This window comes from Nomascus leucogenys, chromosome 16 (assembly GCF_006542625.1).
Source record: "Nomascus leucogenys isolate Asia chromosome 16, Asia_NLE_v1, whole genome shotgun sequence".
In the NCBI taxonomy this organism is placed as follows: domain Eukaryota; kingdom Metazoa; phylum Chordata; class Mammalia; order Primates; family Hylobatidae; genus Nomascus; species Nomascus leucogenys.
The window spans coordinates 42527135-42544668 of record NC_044396.1 but is presented as its reverse complement, the minus strand read 5'-3'; the positions used below and the strand labels follow the sequence as shown (position 1 = coordinate 42544668).

At 36.7% G+C, this 17534-nt stretch overlaps 1 protein-coding gene across 2 annotated transcripts in view; it reads left to right on the top strand.

Moving 5' to 3' along the window:
- The window catches only part of ATP6V1H (ATPase H+ transporting V1 subunit H), a 145584-nt gene that overhangs the window by 57892 nt on the left and 70158 nt on the right, over nucleotides 1-17534 (top strand). For both annotated transcript variants that reach the window (XM_003255956.4, XM_003255957.4), the window contains 2 exons: nucleotides 12607-12785; nucleotides 15044-15169. In XM_003255956.4, the coding sequence (XP_003256004.1) occupies nucleotides 12607-12785; nucleotides 15044-15169 (305 nt within the window). The remainder of the gene's footprint in view (nucleotides 1-12606; nucleotides 12786-15043; nucleotides 15170-17534) is intronic.

Below are 17534 nucleotides of genomic sequence, written 5' to 3'. Positions count from 1 at the left end.
CTCAAGTGGGTCCCTGACCCCTGAGTAGCCTAACTGGGAGGCACCCCCAAGTAGGGGCGGACTGACACCTCACACAGCCAGGTTATCCTCTGAGACAAAACTTCCAGAGGAATGACCAGGCAGCAGCATTTGTGGTTCACCAATATCCGCTGTTCTGCAGCCACCGCTGCTGAGAATCCAGGCAAACAGGGTCTGCAGTGGACCTCCAGCAAACTCCAGCAGACCTGCAGCTGAGGGTCCTGACTGTTAGAAGGAAAACTAACAAACAGAAAGGACATCCACACCAAAAACCCATCTGTACGTCACCATCATCAAAGACCAAAGGTGGATAAAACCACAAAGATGGGGAAAAAACAGAGCAGAAAAACTGGAAACTCTAAAAATCAGAGCGCCTCTCCTCCTCCAAAGGAACGCAGCTCTTCACCAGCAACAGAACAAAGCTGGACGGAGAATGACTTTCACAAGTTGAGAGAAGAAGGCTTCAGAAGATCAAACTACTCCGAGCTAGAGGAGGAAGTTTGAAACCATGGCAAAGAAGTTAAAAACCTTGAAAAAAAATTAGACGAATGGCTAACTAGAATAACCAATGCAGAGAAGTCCTTAAAGGACCTGATGGAGCTGAAAACCACGGCACGAGAACTATGTGACAAAGGCACAAGCGTCAGTAGTCGATGCAATCAACTGGAAGAAAGGGTATCAGCGATGGAAGATGAAATCAATGAAATGAAGTGAGAAGAGAAGTTTAGAGAAAAAAGAATAAAAAGAAATGAACAAAGCCTCCAAGAAATATGGGACTATGTGAAAAGACCAAATCTATGTCTGATTGGTGTACCTGAAAGTGACGGGGAGAATGGAACCAAGTTGGAAAACACTCTGCAGGATATTATTCAGGAGAACTTCCCCAATCTAGCAAAGCAGGCCAACATTCAAATTCAGGAAATACAGAGAACACTGCAAAGATACTCCTCGAGAGGAGCAACTCCAAGACACATAATTGTCTGATTCACCAAAGTTGAAATGACAGAAAAAATGTTAAGGGCAGCCAGAGAGAAAGGTGGGGTTACCCACAAAGGGAAGCCCATCAGACTAACAGCTGATCTCTCGGCAGAAACTCTGCAAGCCAGAAGAGAGTGGGGGCCAATATTTAACATTCTTAAAGAAAAGAATTTTCAGCCCAGAATTTCATATCCAGCCAAACTAAGCTTCATAAGTGAAGGAGAAATAAAATACTTTACAGACAAGCAAATGCTGAGAGATTTTGTCACCACCAGGCCTACCCTAAAAGAGCTCCTGAAGGAAGCACTAAACATGGAAAGGAACAACCGGTACGAGCCACTGCAAAAACATGCCAAATTGTAAAGACCAGTGAGGCTAGGAAGAAACTGCATCAACTAATGAGCAAAATAACCAACTAACATCATAATGACAGGATCAAATTTACACATAACAATATTAACCTTAGCCGGGCGCGGTGGCTCAAGCCTGTAATCCCAGCACTTTGGGAGGCCGAGGCGGGCGGATCACGAGGTCAGGAGATCGAGACCATCCTGGCTAACACGGTGAAACCCCGTCTCTACTAAAAATACAAAAAATTAGCCGGGCGTGTTGGCGGGCGCCTGTAGTCCCAGCTACTCGGGAGGCTGAGGCGGGAGAATAGCGTGAACCCGGGAGGCGGAGCTTGCAGTGAGCCAAGATCGCGCCACTGCACTCCAGCCTGGGGGACAGAGCAAGACTCCGTCTCAAAACAAAAAACAAAAAACAAAAAAACCAATATTAACCTTAAATGTAAATGGGCTAAATGCTCCAATTAAAAGACACAGACTGGCAAATTGGATAAATAGTCAGGACCCATCAGTGTGCTGTATTCAGGAAACCCATCTCACATGCAGAGACACACATAGGCTCAAAATAAAGGGATGGAGGAAGATCTACCAAGCAAATGGAAAACAAAAAAAGGCAGGGGTTGCAATCCTAGTCTCTGATAAAACAGACTTTAAACCAACAAAGATCAAAAGAGACAAAGAAGGCCATTACATAATGGTAAAGGGATCAATTCAACAAGAAGAGCTAACTATCCTAAATTTATATGCACCCAATACAGGAGCACCCAGATTCATAAAGCAAGTCCTTAGTGACCTACAAAGAGACTTAGACTTCCACACAATAATAATGGGAGACTTTAACACCCCACTGTCAATATTAGACATATCAACGAGACAGAAAGTTAACAAGGATATCCAGGAATTGAACTCAGCTCTGCACCAAGCCCACCTAATGGACATCTACAGCACTCTCCCCCTCAAATCAACAGAATACACATTTTTTTCAGCACCACACCACACCTATTCCAAAATTGACCACATAGTTAGAAGTAAAGCACTCCTCAGCAAATGTAAAAGAACAGAAATTATAACAAACTGTCTCTCAGACCACAGTGCAATCAAAGTAGAACTCAGGATTAAGAAACTCACTCAAAACCACTCAACTACAAGGAAACTGAACAACCTGCTTCTGAATGACTATTGGGTACATAACAAAATGAAGGCAGAAATAAAGATGTTCTTTGAAACCAACGAGAACAAAGACACAACATACCAGAATCTCTGGGACACATTCCAAGCAGTGTGTAGAGGGAAATTTACAGTACTAAATGCCCACAGGAGAAAGCAGGAAAGATCTAAAACTGACACCCTAACATCACAATTAAAAGAACTAGAGAAGCAAGAGCAAACACATTCAAAAGCTAGCAGAAGGCAAGAAATAACTAAGATCAGAGCAGAACTGAAGGAGATAGAGACACAAAAAACCCTTAAAAAAATCAATGAATCCAGGAGCTGGTTTTCTGAAAAGATCAACAAAATTGATAGACTGCTAGCAAGACTAATAAAGAAGAAAAGAGAGAAGAATCAGATAGACGCAATAAAAAATGACAAAGGGGATATCACCACTGATCCCACAGAAATACAAACTACTATCAGAGAATACTATAAACACCTCTACACAAATAAACTAGAAAATCTAGAAGAAATGATAAATTCCTCGACACATACACCCTCCCAAGACTAAACCAGGAAGAAGTTGAATCCCTGAATAGACCAAGAACAGGATCTGAAATTGAGGCAATAATTAATAGCTTACCAACCAAAAAAAGTCCAGGACCAGATGGATTCACAGCCAAATTCTACCAGAGGTACAAGGAGGAGCTGGTACCATTCCTTCTGAAACTATTCCAATCAATAGAAAAAGAGGGAATCCTCCCTAACTCATTTTATGAGGCCAGCATCATCCTGATACCAAAGCCTGGCAGAGACACAACAAAAAAAGAGAATTTTAGACCAATATCCTTGATGAACATTGATGCAAAAATCCTCAATAAATGCTGGCAAACCGAATCCAGCAACACATCAAAAAGCTTATCCACCATGTTCAAGTGGGCTTCATCCCTGGGATGCAAGGCTGGTTCAACATATGAAAATCAATAAACGTAATCCAGCATATAAACAGAAGCAAAGACAAAAACCACATGATTATCTCAATAGATGCAGAAAAGGCCTTTGACAAAATTCAACAACCCTTCATGCTAAAAACTCTCAATAAATTAGATATTGATGGGACGTATCTCAAAATAATAACAGCTATCTATGACAAACCCACAGCCAGTATCATACTGAATGGGCAAAAACTGGAAGCATTCCCTTTGAAAACTGGCACAAGACAGGGATGCCCTCTCTCACCACTCCTATTCAACATAGTGTTGGAAGTTCTGGCCAGGGCAATCAGGGAGGAGAAGGAAATAAAGGGCATTCAATTAGGAAAAGAGGAAGTCAAATTGTTCCTGTTTGCAGATGACATGATTGTATATCTAGAAAACCCCATCATCTCAGCCCCAAATCTCCTTAAGCTGATAAGCAACTTCAGCAAAGTCTCAGGATACAAAATCAATGTGCAAAAATCACAAGCATTCCTATACACCAATAACAGAGAACCAAATCATGAGTGAACTCCCATTCACAATTGCTTCAAAGAGAGTAAAATACCTAGGAATCCAACTTACAAGGGATTTGAAGGACCTCTTCAAGGAGAAGTACAAACCACTGCTCAATGAAATAAAAGAGGATACAAACAAATGGAAGAACATTCCATGCTCATGGGTAGGAAGAATCAATATTGTGAAAATGGCGATACTGCCCAAGATAATTTATAGATTCAATGCCATCCCCATCAAGCTACCAATGACTTTCTTCACAGAATTGGAAAAAACTACTTTAAAGTTCGTATGGAACCAGAAAAGAGCCTGCATTGCCAAGTCAATCCTAAGCCAAAAGAACAAAGCCGGAGGCATCACGCTACCTGACTTCAAACTATACTACAAGGCTACAGTAACCAAAACAGCGTGGTACTGGTACCAAAACAGAGATATCGACCAATGGAACAGAAGAGAGCCCTCAGAAAGAATGCCGCATATCTACAACCATCTGATCTTTGACAAACCTGACAAAAACAAGCAATGGGGAAAGGATTCCCTATTTAATAAATGGTGCTGGGTAAACTGGCTAGCCATGTGTAGAAAGCTGAAACTGGATCCCTTCCTTACACCTTATACAAAAATTAATTCAAGATAGATTAAAGACTTAAATGCTAGACCTAAAACCATAAAAACCCTAGAAGAAAACCTAGGCAATACCATTCAGGACATAGGCATGGGCAAGGACTTCATGTCTAAAACACCAAAAGCAATGGCAACAAAAGCCAAAATTGACAAATGGGATCTAATTAAACTAAAGAGCTTCTGCACAGCAAAAGAAACTACCATCAGAGTGAACAGGCAACCTACAAAATGGGAGAAAATTTTTGCAACCTACTCATCTGACAAAGGGCTAATATCCAGAATCTACAATGAACTCAAACAAATTTACAAGAAAAAAACAAACAACCCCATCAAAAAGTGGGCAAAGGATATGAACAGACACTTCTCAAAAGAAGACATTTAGGCAGCCAAAAAACACATGAAAAAATGCTCATCATCACTGGCTATCAGAGAAATGCAAATCAAAACCACAATGAGATACCATCTCACACCAGTTAGAATGGCAGTCATTAAAAGTCAGGAAACAACAGGTGCTAGAGAGGATGTGGAGAAACAGGAACACTTTTACACTGTTGGTGGGACTGTAAACTAGTTCAACCATTGTGGAAGTCAGTGTGGCAATTCCTCAGGGATCTGGAACTAGAAATACCATTTGACCCAGCCATCCCATTACTGGGTCTATACCCAAAGGATTATAAATCATGCTGCTATAAAGACACATGCACATGTATGTTTATTGCGGCACTATTCACAATAGCAAAGACTTGGAACCAACCCAAATGTCCAACAACGATAGACTGGATTAAGAAAATGTGGCACATATATACTGTGGAATACTATGCAGCTATAAAAAATGATGAGTTCATGTCATTTGTAGGGACATGGATGAAGCTGGAAACCATCATTCTCAGCAAACTATTGCAAGGACAAAACACCAAACACCCCATGTTCTCATTCATAGGTGGGAATTGAACAATGAGAACACATGGACACAGGAAGGGGACCATCACACACAGGGGCCTGTTGTGGGGTGGGGGTAGAGGGGAGTGATAGCATTAGGAGATATACCTAATGCTAAATGACGAGTTAGTGGGTGCAGCACAGCAACATGGCCCATGTATACATATGTAACACACCTGCAGGTTGTGCACATGTACCCTAAAACTTAAAGTATAATAATAAAATAAAAAAAAAGAAAAATAATAACATATTTCAAAAAATGTGTTGCTGCCAGATTAAGTAGATTGTTTCTGGCAGATTCAGTTTCTTAACTACTTTTTATAACCCATTCATTCCTTTTTATTTTTTATAGTAAGATGAAGCAATGAAATGAGAACATGTATTTAAGGAAGAATAGAGAAGGCTTAATGATTGATTTGACATAGTTGAAGAAAAAGGGAGAATGAAAAATGAGTAATCTTTGAAATGCCGTTATCTTGGACAATTGAGAGGGAAGTTGGTTTTAGAAGAATACCATAGGGTTGTTCTACATTAGTTATTGAATGTGTTGAAGTTATAGTTGAAGCCATTAGTTATGATAATATCTTTTTTTTTTTTTTTGAGATGGAGTCTCACCCTGTTGCTGAGTCTGGAGTGCAGTGGCGTGATCTTGGCTCGCTGCAACGTGCCCCTCCTGTGTTTGAGTGATTCTCCTGCCTTAGCCTTCCGAGTAGCTGGGATTACAGGCATCCAGCATCACGCCTGGCTTATTTTTGTATTTTTAGTAGAGGTGGGGTTTCACTGTGTTGGCCAGGCTGGTCTAGAACCCCTGCCCTCAGGTTATCCGCCTCCAAAAGTGCTGGGATTATAGGCATGAGCCATTGAGTCCAGCCGACAATATCTTAAAGATGGAGTTTAATTCTCTGGTCAACAAATACATGTAATGAAATTAACAAAACCATATAAACAAAAGAACTTTGATATGTTTCTAAAGTTAGAAGAGACGGTAATAGGAAAAGTAACTGGAAAAAACCATAGAAAGTTTAGTAGAAAAATAAGTGAAATCTCACTAAAGGAAAGGAAGAGGGGAAGAGTTTTATAAGAGTAAGAGGTTAACAGATTTACACCTCCCCTCCCAGAAAATAATTTGTTTAGAAAGAAATAACAGGTGTTCTGAAAGAGAATAGTTTGTAGAAGTAGTCATACAAGGAACTGGGGGTTAAGAAAAGAATTAAAAATAATCTGTGATATCTAGTATGTCCTGTTTACTAGGATCTCACATTTTAGTAAAGGAGACAAGCATGTGATAATATTAGTGTCATACATCAAGATTTCTTCTTTGACTATGGATTACATAGGAGTGCATTGTTAAATTTCCAAATAGAAATTAGAAAGTTCCTGGTCTTTTTAATATTAATTCCATTATGGTTAAGAACATATTCTGTAAGATTCCAATCCTTTGAAATTTGAGACTCATTTTATGGTTTTTCTTATAGTCTGTCATAGTGGATGTACCAAGTGCACTTAAAAGAATGCAAAGTGGAATTGTGTTCTGTGTCATTTAGGTCAGGGTGGTTGACAGTGTTACTTAGATCTTCTATGTACTGATTTTTTTGTTTAGTGGTTCTATCAGTTGCTGAGAGAGCTGTTAAAATCTCTAGCTATTATTGTGGATTTGTCTATTTCTTCCTGCAGTTTTGTCAATTTTTGCATCATGAATTTTGAAGCTCTGTAATTAAAACATGAATGTTATGTTTTCCTGATGAACTGGACTTTGTATCATTGTGAAATATCCTTCTTTATCACTGGTAATGCTCTTTGTTTACTTTATTTGAAGTTAATATCACACTCCAGCATTCTTATGCTTATGGTTGCATGCTATATCTTTTTCCTTCTTAGTTTCAACTTACCTGTGTCATATTTCATTTGTCTCTTTTAGGCAACACATCCTTGGATCTTAAACGTTTATCTATTCAAATAATTTCTTCCTCTTAACTGGAGTATTTAGTTCACTGGCATTTACAATAACTATTGATATGATTGGATTTAGGCCTACCATTTTACTCTTTGTTTTCTGTTTGCTTATCTGTTTTTTGTTCTTCTGTCTTCCATTTTTGCTTTCTCTTGGGTTAAGTGCATCCTTTAAAAAATTTCATTTTACTTAACATAATGACCTCCAGTTCTGTCCATGTTGCTGCAAATGACAGGATTTCATTCTTTTCTATGGCTGAATAATCTTCGGTTGTCAGAGGCTGAGAAGGGTATCAGGGTAGGAGGGGATGAAGTGAGATTGGTTAATGGATACAAAAATACAGTTATATAGAAGAAATAAGACCTAATGTTGTACAACTCAGTAGGTTGATAGTAAATAGTAGTCTACTGTATATTTCAGAATAGCTAGGAGATAATAATTCAAATGTTCCCAACATAAAGAAAAGATAAATGTTTAAAGTGGTGGGCATCCCAATTACCTTGATTTGTTAATTATAGATTATATATGATTGTATCAAAATGTCAAATGTACTCCCCAAATAAGTCCATCTGTTATATATTAATAAATTTTTAAAAATTATAACATTTCTTTGGGGTCTTTAACTGTTTGTTTTTGCACTATTTTATTTCTTAGAGGTGATTTTGGAGTCACAATACGCATCCTTTCTATTGTACTACCTTATGTAAAATGTAAGCACTTGTAGTCTTTTATGCTACAGTTGACATATTACTGTATTTACACGTTATAAGCCCTACAATACAGGGTTTTGTGCTTTAAGCAGTCTCATGTATATTATGGAAGTAAAGAGGGAAAAATAGTGTTTTATATTTATCCAGGTATATATTAATATGATATCTGCAGTTCTTTTTTCTTTTCTAGACACTCAGCTTTCCACTTGTGGTATCACTTTCCTTTAGCTGCAGAATTTTCTTTAGCCCAGGGATCAGCAAACTTTGGAAGACTATTGGCCAAATGTGGTCCACCTGTTTTTAAAAATAAAGCTTTATTGGAACACTGCTTTGCTCATTTATGTTTTTTAATGACTGCTTTTGCACTAGAATAGTAGAATTGTGCAGTTGTGACAGAGACTGCAAAGCCTAAAATATTTACTCTTCGCCGTTTTACAGAAAATGTTAGCCAATCCCTGCTTTCGGATATCTTCCAGTGTATGTCTGCTGGTAACTGATTATCTCAGTTTTATTATAAAAAATGATTTTATTTTACCTTTATTCTGGAAGGATATTTTTGCTGGATATAGTTCTGTTTTTTTTTCTTTCAGTACTTTCAAGATATCGTTCCACTTTCTTCTGATCTCTCTCCTTTATTTTTCTGTCTCTTTTTTTAATGCTCTCTCTCAGCAGAATCATCTCCATCGTTTCTGATGAGAAGTCAGCTTTCCTTTGTATTTTTGTTTCCCTGTATATAATGTGTTATCTTTTTCTGGTTGCTTTGAAAATTTTACTGTATTTGGTTTTCTGAGGATTGATTGTGATGTGTCTGGATTTAGTTTTATTTGTATCTACATTTCCTGGTATTTACTGAACTTACAGATTTATAGAGTTGTATCTTTTGCTAAAGATGGAAAATTTTGGCCATTATATTTTCAGGTATACATTTGCACCTTTTTACTTATCCTTGCCTTCTGGCATTCTAATTCCACTTATGTTAGACCTTTTGATATTGCACTGCAAGTCCCTGAGCCTTTGTTCACTTTGTTTGTGGGAGGGAATAAACAGTATTTTTTTCTATCTGTCTCTGAAATTGAATAATTTCTATTGCTCTGTCTTCATATTCACTGACTCCTTTGTCATCTCCAGTCCACTTTGGAGCTCATTTGTAAATTTTAAAATTTCAAATGATCTTTATTTTTATTTCTAGGATTTCCATTTGGGAATTTAGTTTCTTTGTCTCCACTGAACTTTCTTTTTTTGCTTTTTTATTGGTATCGTTTTTTTCTTTGGTCATAGTCATAATGTTTCTTTAAATCTTTTTCTGCAAACTCCAACACCTAATTCATCTCAGGGTTGGTATTTCTTGACTGACTTTTCTCTTGAGTGTTGGTCACATTTTCCTGTTTCTTCATATGCTTATTAATTTGGGAGTGTATTCTGAATGTTGTAAATGATACATCCTAGAACTGGCTTCTGTTATGTTTCTCCATAGGACACTGCTACAGCAGGCAGTTAACTTGGCCGGGCTCCAACTCCAAGCTCTCTCTTCCTGTGGTGAGAAGCAGCTTAAATCTTTTTTCAGTTCTTTTACATGTAGCTGGGCTGCTGGGAGTCTGTCCTTGCATTGCATAGGTCATTGGTCAGCTAGAGATTTGGGCAGAGTTCATATGCAGAATTTGGGGCTCCTTTATGTTTCTCTCTGATTTCTCCCCTCACTTTCTAGCCGCCGTAGTCACTGAACTATCCTCTGTCTCCTTAGGCCATTGAGGCTGTGGTTTCCATCTGAGTTTTACTTGAATTTTTCTGAGTGGGGCATATCTTTAGGAGGAGAGCCGTATATAAAACTAGAAATTTTCCTAGTGCCATTCCTTTTTTTTTTTTCTTTCATATCTAGACTCCATTCTAGTTTCTGCTACCTTTTGTTCCTTCAGGTAATCTTTTATATTTCATCCAGATTTTATAGTTGGTTTCTATGGAAGGGTTGATCTGATAGAAGCCACTTTATCGTTCCTGGAAATGGAGTCTCTGGAATATATTTAAAATTGAACCAGTAAATATACACTTTGTTCACAATGTTTTACATGAAAGGATAAAACAGTAACACGATAGAAATTCAGGAGTAACCTGATGAAAATATCACAGAATCGTAGTTTTGTTTTTCTGACTTAAGATAACAGTTCAAACTGAACTGTCCTCTCTCACTGAAATGAGTACTTTCTACTTTAAGTAGATGGAAGCTTTGCTAACTTTAATAGTCTTGAAGTTTACTACGGTCACTTTGGTTCTTATGTTTTAGTTTTGTCTGTTTGTCTGTGAATTATAAACTCAGAATTCTATAGGCAACAAAAATATTCTTTAAACTTTTTGTCAGCTTGACAATGCTATGCCTTTGCTTGGGCTTGGTGTTCACTGGACATCTTGTGTCTGAAAATTTCTCTGATATTGAATTTGAGAAACTTTCAGCCATTATTTCTTCAAATAAAATATCAGCCCCATTCTCTTCCTCCTCTCCTTTTGGTATTCCAATTGCACATATGTTGGGCCATTTGATGATACATAACAGATTACTGAGCCTCTATTCATTTGTTAAAAAAATCTTTTATCTCTTTATTCTTCTCCTTGGATAATTTTAAGCTATTTTCAAGTTCACTTACTCTTTTTCTGTTTTATCTCCACTTGGTTCTTAAGTCCATCAGCTGATTTTTTTATTTCAGAAATTGTAGTTTTATTTCTAGGATTTCTGTTTCTTTTTAAATAATTTATAAGTTTTTTGTTTGAAATTTTTCATGTATTGAAAGCATTTTATTTCATTGAGGATTTTTATAATAATTTCTTTGAAGTCTTTGTCTGTTAGTTCTAGTATCTGGTTCATTCTGGAGCTGTATTCAGACAGGATTTGGGTCTCCTTTCTTGCTCTTTGTTTTCTGGGGCTTCCCCCAGCCTTACCCCTCAGCGTTCATGGTTTTCCAGCTTCACTTTTCTGGTTCCCCAGGCCAGAAAGACTATTTTTGGCTTTTCTGTGGCTTCTTTGCCACTGTGCCTTAGCTTCAGGATAAAAATTGCAGTGACAGGAACGTACTTGTATTGTTCCTTGACTTCCCTACTGTATGTGAGTATGAACTTCATACCAGAGTCTGTCTGCTTCTATTTACTGTTTTTTTAAGTAGTTGCCTTTTCGGTCTGTTCAGGTTTTATAGTTTTCTGCCAGAGAGAGATTGGTTCAGTAGGTTCTTAAATCCATCATACCTGAGTGGACGTTCATGTTTTAGTTTTGAAGTAATTTTAAAAGCAAATTAATTTAGTTATACTGTTGCTGCTACTGTACTCATTATCTATTCATAATAAGGAGGATTGCAAGTAATTTCTGATATCTATAGATGTAAGCACTGAGGAGGAATATTAGGTTCAAAAATATTTTATTATTGAATATCAACTCTGAGCCAAGCACTTGTGATAGAAAGAAAAATAAGGCAAACTACTCTCAGGGTACTTCAAATCTGGTAGAAACATAAAGGGAAGATTGGTGGGCATTGATTTCACTGACTTCCACATGCTAAGCTAAATCACTTTTTGCATTTGTTCAGCCTTATTATTAGGGATAGAACTTACTTGTAAAAAGAAAAAAAAATTCAAATTTTGTTACAATTGGAGTTAATTGTTACCGTTTTTTTTTTTTTTTTTTGCATTTGACAGGCTTTTTAAACTAGCTTGGTGAAAGTAGCTTTTTTTAAAACAGAGGTCTGTCTTGTTGCTTCTTGTTTCAAGAGTTTAGCCTGGTCCTTACTCAGAAACATTGCTTAATTCCATGACAGCTTATTTTTATAAATTTGTGGATTCTTTTGCTGTTTTCTTAAGTACTCTTAAAAATAGAAAATCCTAGAAGAGAACTCGGGAATTTGCCTGAATGTTGCAAAACTTTTCTGATAATTGTTCAAACAAGGGAGTTTTAAAAATTGTTGCCCCTTGTGCTTACAGGTTGATTAGAGACGGGGGAAAATGGTGATAGACTGGGAACTGGAGAACTTGGCTTGATTGCAAACTTGAAGAAACACTCTTTCTTAGTATTGTATGTGCTCTAGGTGGGCAACAAATGAGAGCTCACAGCCAGAGCAAGTCCATGAAAAAGGATTGTGGTGGATTTCACTGTAAACGTGTTCAATGTTGTAGGGCTCATCTGGGTCAATAATTAAAGATGTTTAGTAATCCAAGAAATACAAAAATGATCAGAAGTAGGCTTCTGATATGGGACAGACACTCAGGAGCGAAGTAAGGATTTGAGATAGAGTCATCCACTTAAAGGTGATAGTTAAACTTGAGAATACGAGAAGGAGAGAGACTATAAAAGAATGTGCAGAGGTCTGTGAACATCACATGACAAATTGTACAGTTTCTCACTATCACTTTGTCTAACCCAGAACTTTTTAGAAAAATCAACTGAAAGAGAAACTCGCCAAGAATATGCCCTGGCTATGATTCAGTGCAAAGTTCTGAAACAGTTGGAGAACTTGGAACAGCAGAAGTACGATGATGAAGATATCAGCGAAGATATCAAATTTCTTTTGGAAAAACTTGGAGAGAGTGTCCAGGACCTTAGGTGTGTTATTCTTTTTAATTCTCATGTGCTGGATCTGTTGGACTTTGTTTGACTTGCATAGCATTTTAAGAAAACCTGAATTTGTTGTCACCTATACAAATCAAGAGAGTTCACTAAAATACATTAATGTCTCCTGTGAAGACATCATTTTGACATGGCAGCAGTTGGTCAGAACTGTGTGTTGTCTCTTCTCATTTATGGAGATTCCCACTGTTTTCTGCTGTCTAAATTCTGACCGGCTTTACTCCCTCAGGATGTGACTCCACCCTGGAGCTCCTCGAGAGTCTTCTCTTAAGAGTCTTTTTAAGCAACAAAGGTAGTTTGTTAATTAGTGGAAGAGGTTTGCCTGTCTATGGAGAAAGTATTTGTTTTCCTGCTTTTTGAAGGCCTTTTGGCTCATTTTTTAATGTTAAAAATAATGTAAATAATGTATATACAGTAAAGAATTAGCCACTGTGGAAGGGACTCCATGCCACTCCCACACCATCTTCACTGCCTTGCCTTACTCTCCCTCGGGTCTCTTGTGTTTGCTTCCAAAAAGCCTTCTAGCCCCTCTCTGCCTGCCCCCTACAATCCACAAATGGGGCTCTGCATATTCTTTTGGATCTTGTTCTTTTTCTGTTTCGTACATAATGTCTTGATGATCTTTTCCATTAACACTCGTATTCTTTGTTTTTAAATTACCATTGGCATGTTTTTAAAAGAGTTACTCTCTGGAAATAGATACTTCTCTTAGGTGGGTTGGGGTTTGGAGCCAGGCTGATTCTTGGAATTGTTTGGCTACTTTTTCCATGTGTGGCCTTGCACAAGTGTCTTGACTTTTTCAAGACTGTTTTCCTTTTGGTAAAACAGTAATAAAAATGCTAACCTTGCAGGATTTGTTGTGAGGTTCCGTCTGCCCTGCAAATGCCTTCAGCATAGTATGTGCTCCAGAAATTTATTTACCAGGTAATTCAGTGCAGCCATAATCCCAAGGCCCAAAGATTTCCCAGAGATGGGAGGTGTTATCTGTATCAGTGGTTTGTAATGGATTTTGTGGAGGAAGAAAAATGATTTTTATTATTCTAGATTTTCAAATATTTCAAATATGGATACATTGATTATAATAGGCAGGCCAGGAATAGGCTTCACAGCTATACATTCTGTTACTATGTTTATTAAAAACTGATGACTGCTTCTCGGTAATAATCATTTAAGGCCTGTTTTTGTAAAAAAATAAGATTAGTGATAGCTTTCTAAATGATTTAATCCATTTTAGCTAATTGTTATTGATTTTTTATCTTGAATTTGGTAATTTGAAAAATACTACTTACATAAAGGTAATAGGGTGATGCGTGCAGCTAAAAGAGGCTTGTCTCTGTTTTTGCTGTTACAGGATTAGGATATGAATATTAAAAATACTTGTTTACTTCTTATACTAACTGGCCCTACATTAAAGTATTGTACTACTTTATTCAAATGGTACCCTCTGATCAACTTATCTAGTACATCCTGGATATACTGAATTACTAGTAGTATTTGAATGGTTACATCTTTTATAAATTTTTACTTGAGAGAAAGTCCAAATATGTTCTGACCGTGTTTGTCTACTGGCTAACCACATTAAACATTTTCCTACTATAAAGCTTGGAATAATCAAGTTACTCTCCAGAGAATGGTTTTTAAATTAAGGTGAATTTCAGTTTGTTATATGTACAGAGGCTTTTGTCTTTAGTCTATAATGGATTAATTCAATTAATTATGTCTACACTCTTTGTAATCACGTTGTAAAATATTGTGCCAATACGTGTGATTTTGTTTTTGTGATGTATTATTATAGTTTATGATATTTATAGTGTAATATGAGTTTATTATGTTAAAGTACTATGCTTTTATGTAACATATTATTTTGCCCGTTGGTCTGGGAAATACAGCATTTCAAGTGTCATGGTAGAAATTCTGATAGATTATTAATTTTTTTGCTTATACACATTCATGTATATATTGGAATAAGGATTTTGAAAGCAAGTGCTGATTTTTGTCTCATACCCAGCATTCAAATTTGACAGGAGGGTTGGACCTTACTACACTGAATAAAATTTCACATTATTTATTAAAGATTATTTAAACTGTTTAAAGTTCGTTTAGTGGTAGTTTGTTAATGTACAAAGGATGGTCAGTCTTTGTAATTAAATAATAAGTGAAGACATTTTATTTTGCTTAATTTTGGAGTACTGTCAGATTCTTATAAACCTTGAACTCTTTAAACATTTTTATAGTTCATTTGATGAATACAGTTCAGAACTTAAATCTGGAAGGTTGGAATGGAGTCCTGTGCACAAATCTGAGAAATTTTGGAGAGAGAATGCTGTGAGGTTAAATGAGAAGAATTATGAACTCTTGAAGTAAGTTTTTTGTTCTACTTTACACTCTTAATATCTGTTATCCCAAATCCTCACCAACACTCGTTTTTGTCACTCTAAATTTTAGATATTCTATGGTTTTAATTTGTATTTTCTTGCTGACTAATGTGGTTGAATACCTTTTCATATCCTTTTGACCATCTGGACATCTTTTCTTGGAGAAGTGCTTGTTCAAGTCTATTTTCTTTCCTTCTACAGGAGTTCTATATGTATTCTGAGCATGAACTTGTTGTCTTATATATATATTTTCATCACAGCCATTTTGTCCCCACTCTGTTGCATGCCATTTTACTTTTTAATGGTGTCTTGATGAAGAGATGCTCTAAATTTTGATGTAGGTCAATTCATCAGTCTTTCCCTGTATGGCTAGTGCTTTTCTGTGTCCTGGTTAAGAAGTTTTTGCCTACTCAAGGTCATGAAGATGTCTTTATATGATATCTCCTAGAAGCTTTATTGTTTAACTTCTTATATTTAGATACCCAGTCCATCTGGAGTTGATTTTTGGGTAAGGCATAAAGTAGGAAACAGGATTTATTTTTTTCTTTCCATAGATATCTAATTGAACCAGCTCCATTTTCAATAGAAAACATTTCCCCCAGTGCTCTCCAGGTTTACCTTTGTCATAATAAAATGACTAATATGTGTAGGTTTCTTTCTTTTTTTGTGAGATATAATTTATATAGCATACAATTCATCTGTTTAAACCATAAAATTCAGTGGTTTTTAGTATATTCAGATATTTGTACCCATCGACAAAGTCAGTTTTAGGACATTTTCATTGCTTCAAAAAGAAACCCCATGTCCTTTGGCCGTCACCTCTCTATCCACCCATCTACCTAGCCCTAAGCAACCACCAATACCTGGATTTGCCTGTTATAGAAATTTCATGTAAATGGAATCAGATAATATATATTTTTTTGTGACTGGCTTCTTTCATGTACTGTAATGTGTTCAGGGTTCATTCATGTTGTGGAATTTATCACTACTTCATTCCTTTTTATGGTTGAATGATTTTCCGTTATGTGGATAAGACCACATTTTATTTATTCATTCATCAGTTCATGGACTTTTGGGTTGTTTCTACCTTTTGGTTATTATAAATATTGCCAATAATACTGTGGTATGAGTTGTTGTGTGGGCATATGTTTTCATTTGTCTTGCTGTTAGATACTTGGGTGTGAAATTGCTGAGTTATATGTTAACTCTGTGATTAACCATTTGAAGAACTGCCAGACTGTTTTCCAAAGTGGCTACACAATTTTCTATTCCCACCAACAGTGAATGAGGGTTCTGATTTCTCCACATCTTTGCCAACATTTGTTAGGACCTTTTTGATTCTAGCCACTCACACTGAGTGAGTGTGCAGTGATATCTCGTTGTGGTGTCTATTTGTATTTCCTGATGGCTGATAATGTCAAGCATCTTTTTATGTGCTTATTGGCCATTTGTATATCTACTTTGGAGAAATGTCTGTTCAGATGCTTGGCTCATTTTTTAGTTGGATTGTCTTTTTATTACTTAGTTGTAGAGGTTCTTCATATATTCTGGATACAGGTCCCAGATCAGATACGTGATTTGCAAATATTTTGTCTCATTTTGTGGGTTATCTTATCACTTTCTTGATAGTGTCCTTTGAAGCACAAAAGTTTTAAAATTTCGATCAAGTCTAATTTATTTTTTCCTTAGTTTCTCATGCTGTTGGTGTGTTGCCAAAACTGATTTACTCATATTTTCACAATATTTTTATAGATTTAGTTCTTACATTTGGGTTCTTGATCCATTTTGAGTTAATTTTTGTATATGGTATGAAGTAAGGTTCCAACTTCTTTTTTTTTTTTTTTTTGCCATTTTTTTTTTTTTATTTATTTTTTTTTTTATTTTTTTATACTTTAGGGTTTTAGGGTACATGTGCACAATGTGCAGGTTTGTTACATATGTATCCATGTGCCATGTTGATTTCCTGCACCATTAACTCGTCATTTAGCATTAGGTGTATCTCCTAATGCTGTCCCTCCCCCCTCCCCCCACCCCACAACAGTCCCCGGAGTGTGATGATCCCCTTCCTGTGTCCATGAGTTCTCATTGTTCAGTTCCCACCTATGAGTGAGAACATGCGGTGTTTGGTTTTTTGTCCTTGTGATAGTTTACTGAGAATGATGTTTTCCAGTTTCATCCATGTCCCTACAAAGGACACGAACTCATCATTTTTTATGGCTGCATAGTATTCCATGGTGTATATGTGCCACATTTTCTTAATCCAGTCTATCGTTGTTGGACATTTGGGTTGGTTCCAACTCTTTGCTATTGTGAATAGTGCCGCAATAAACATACGTGTGCATGTGTCTTT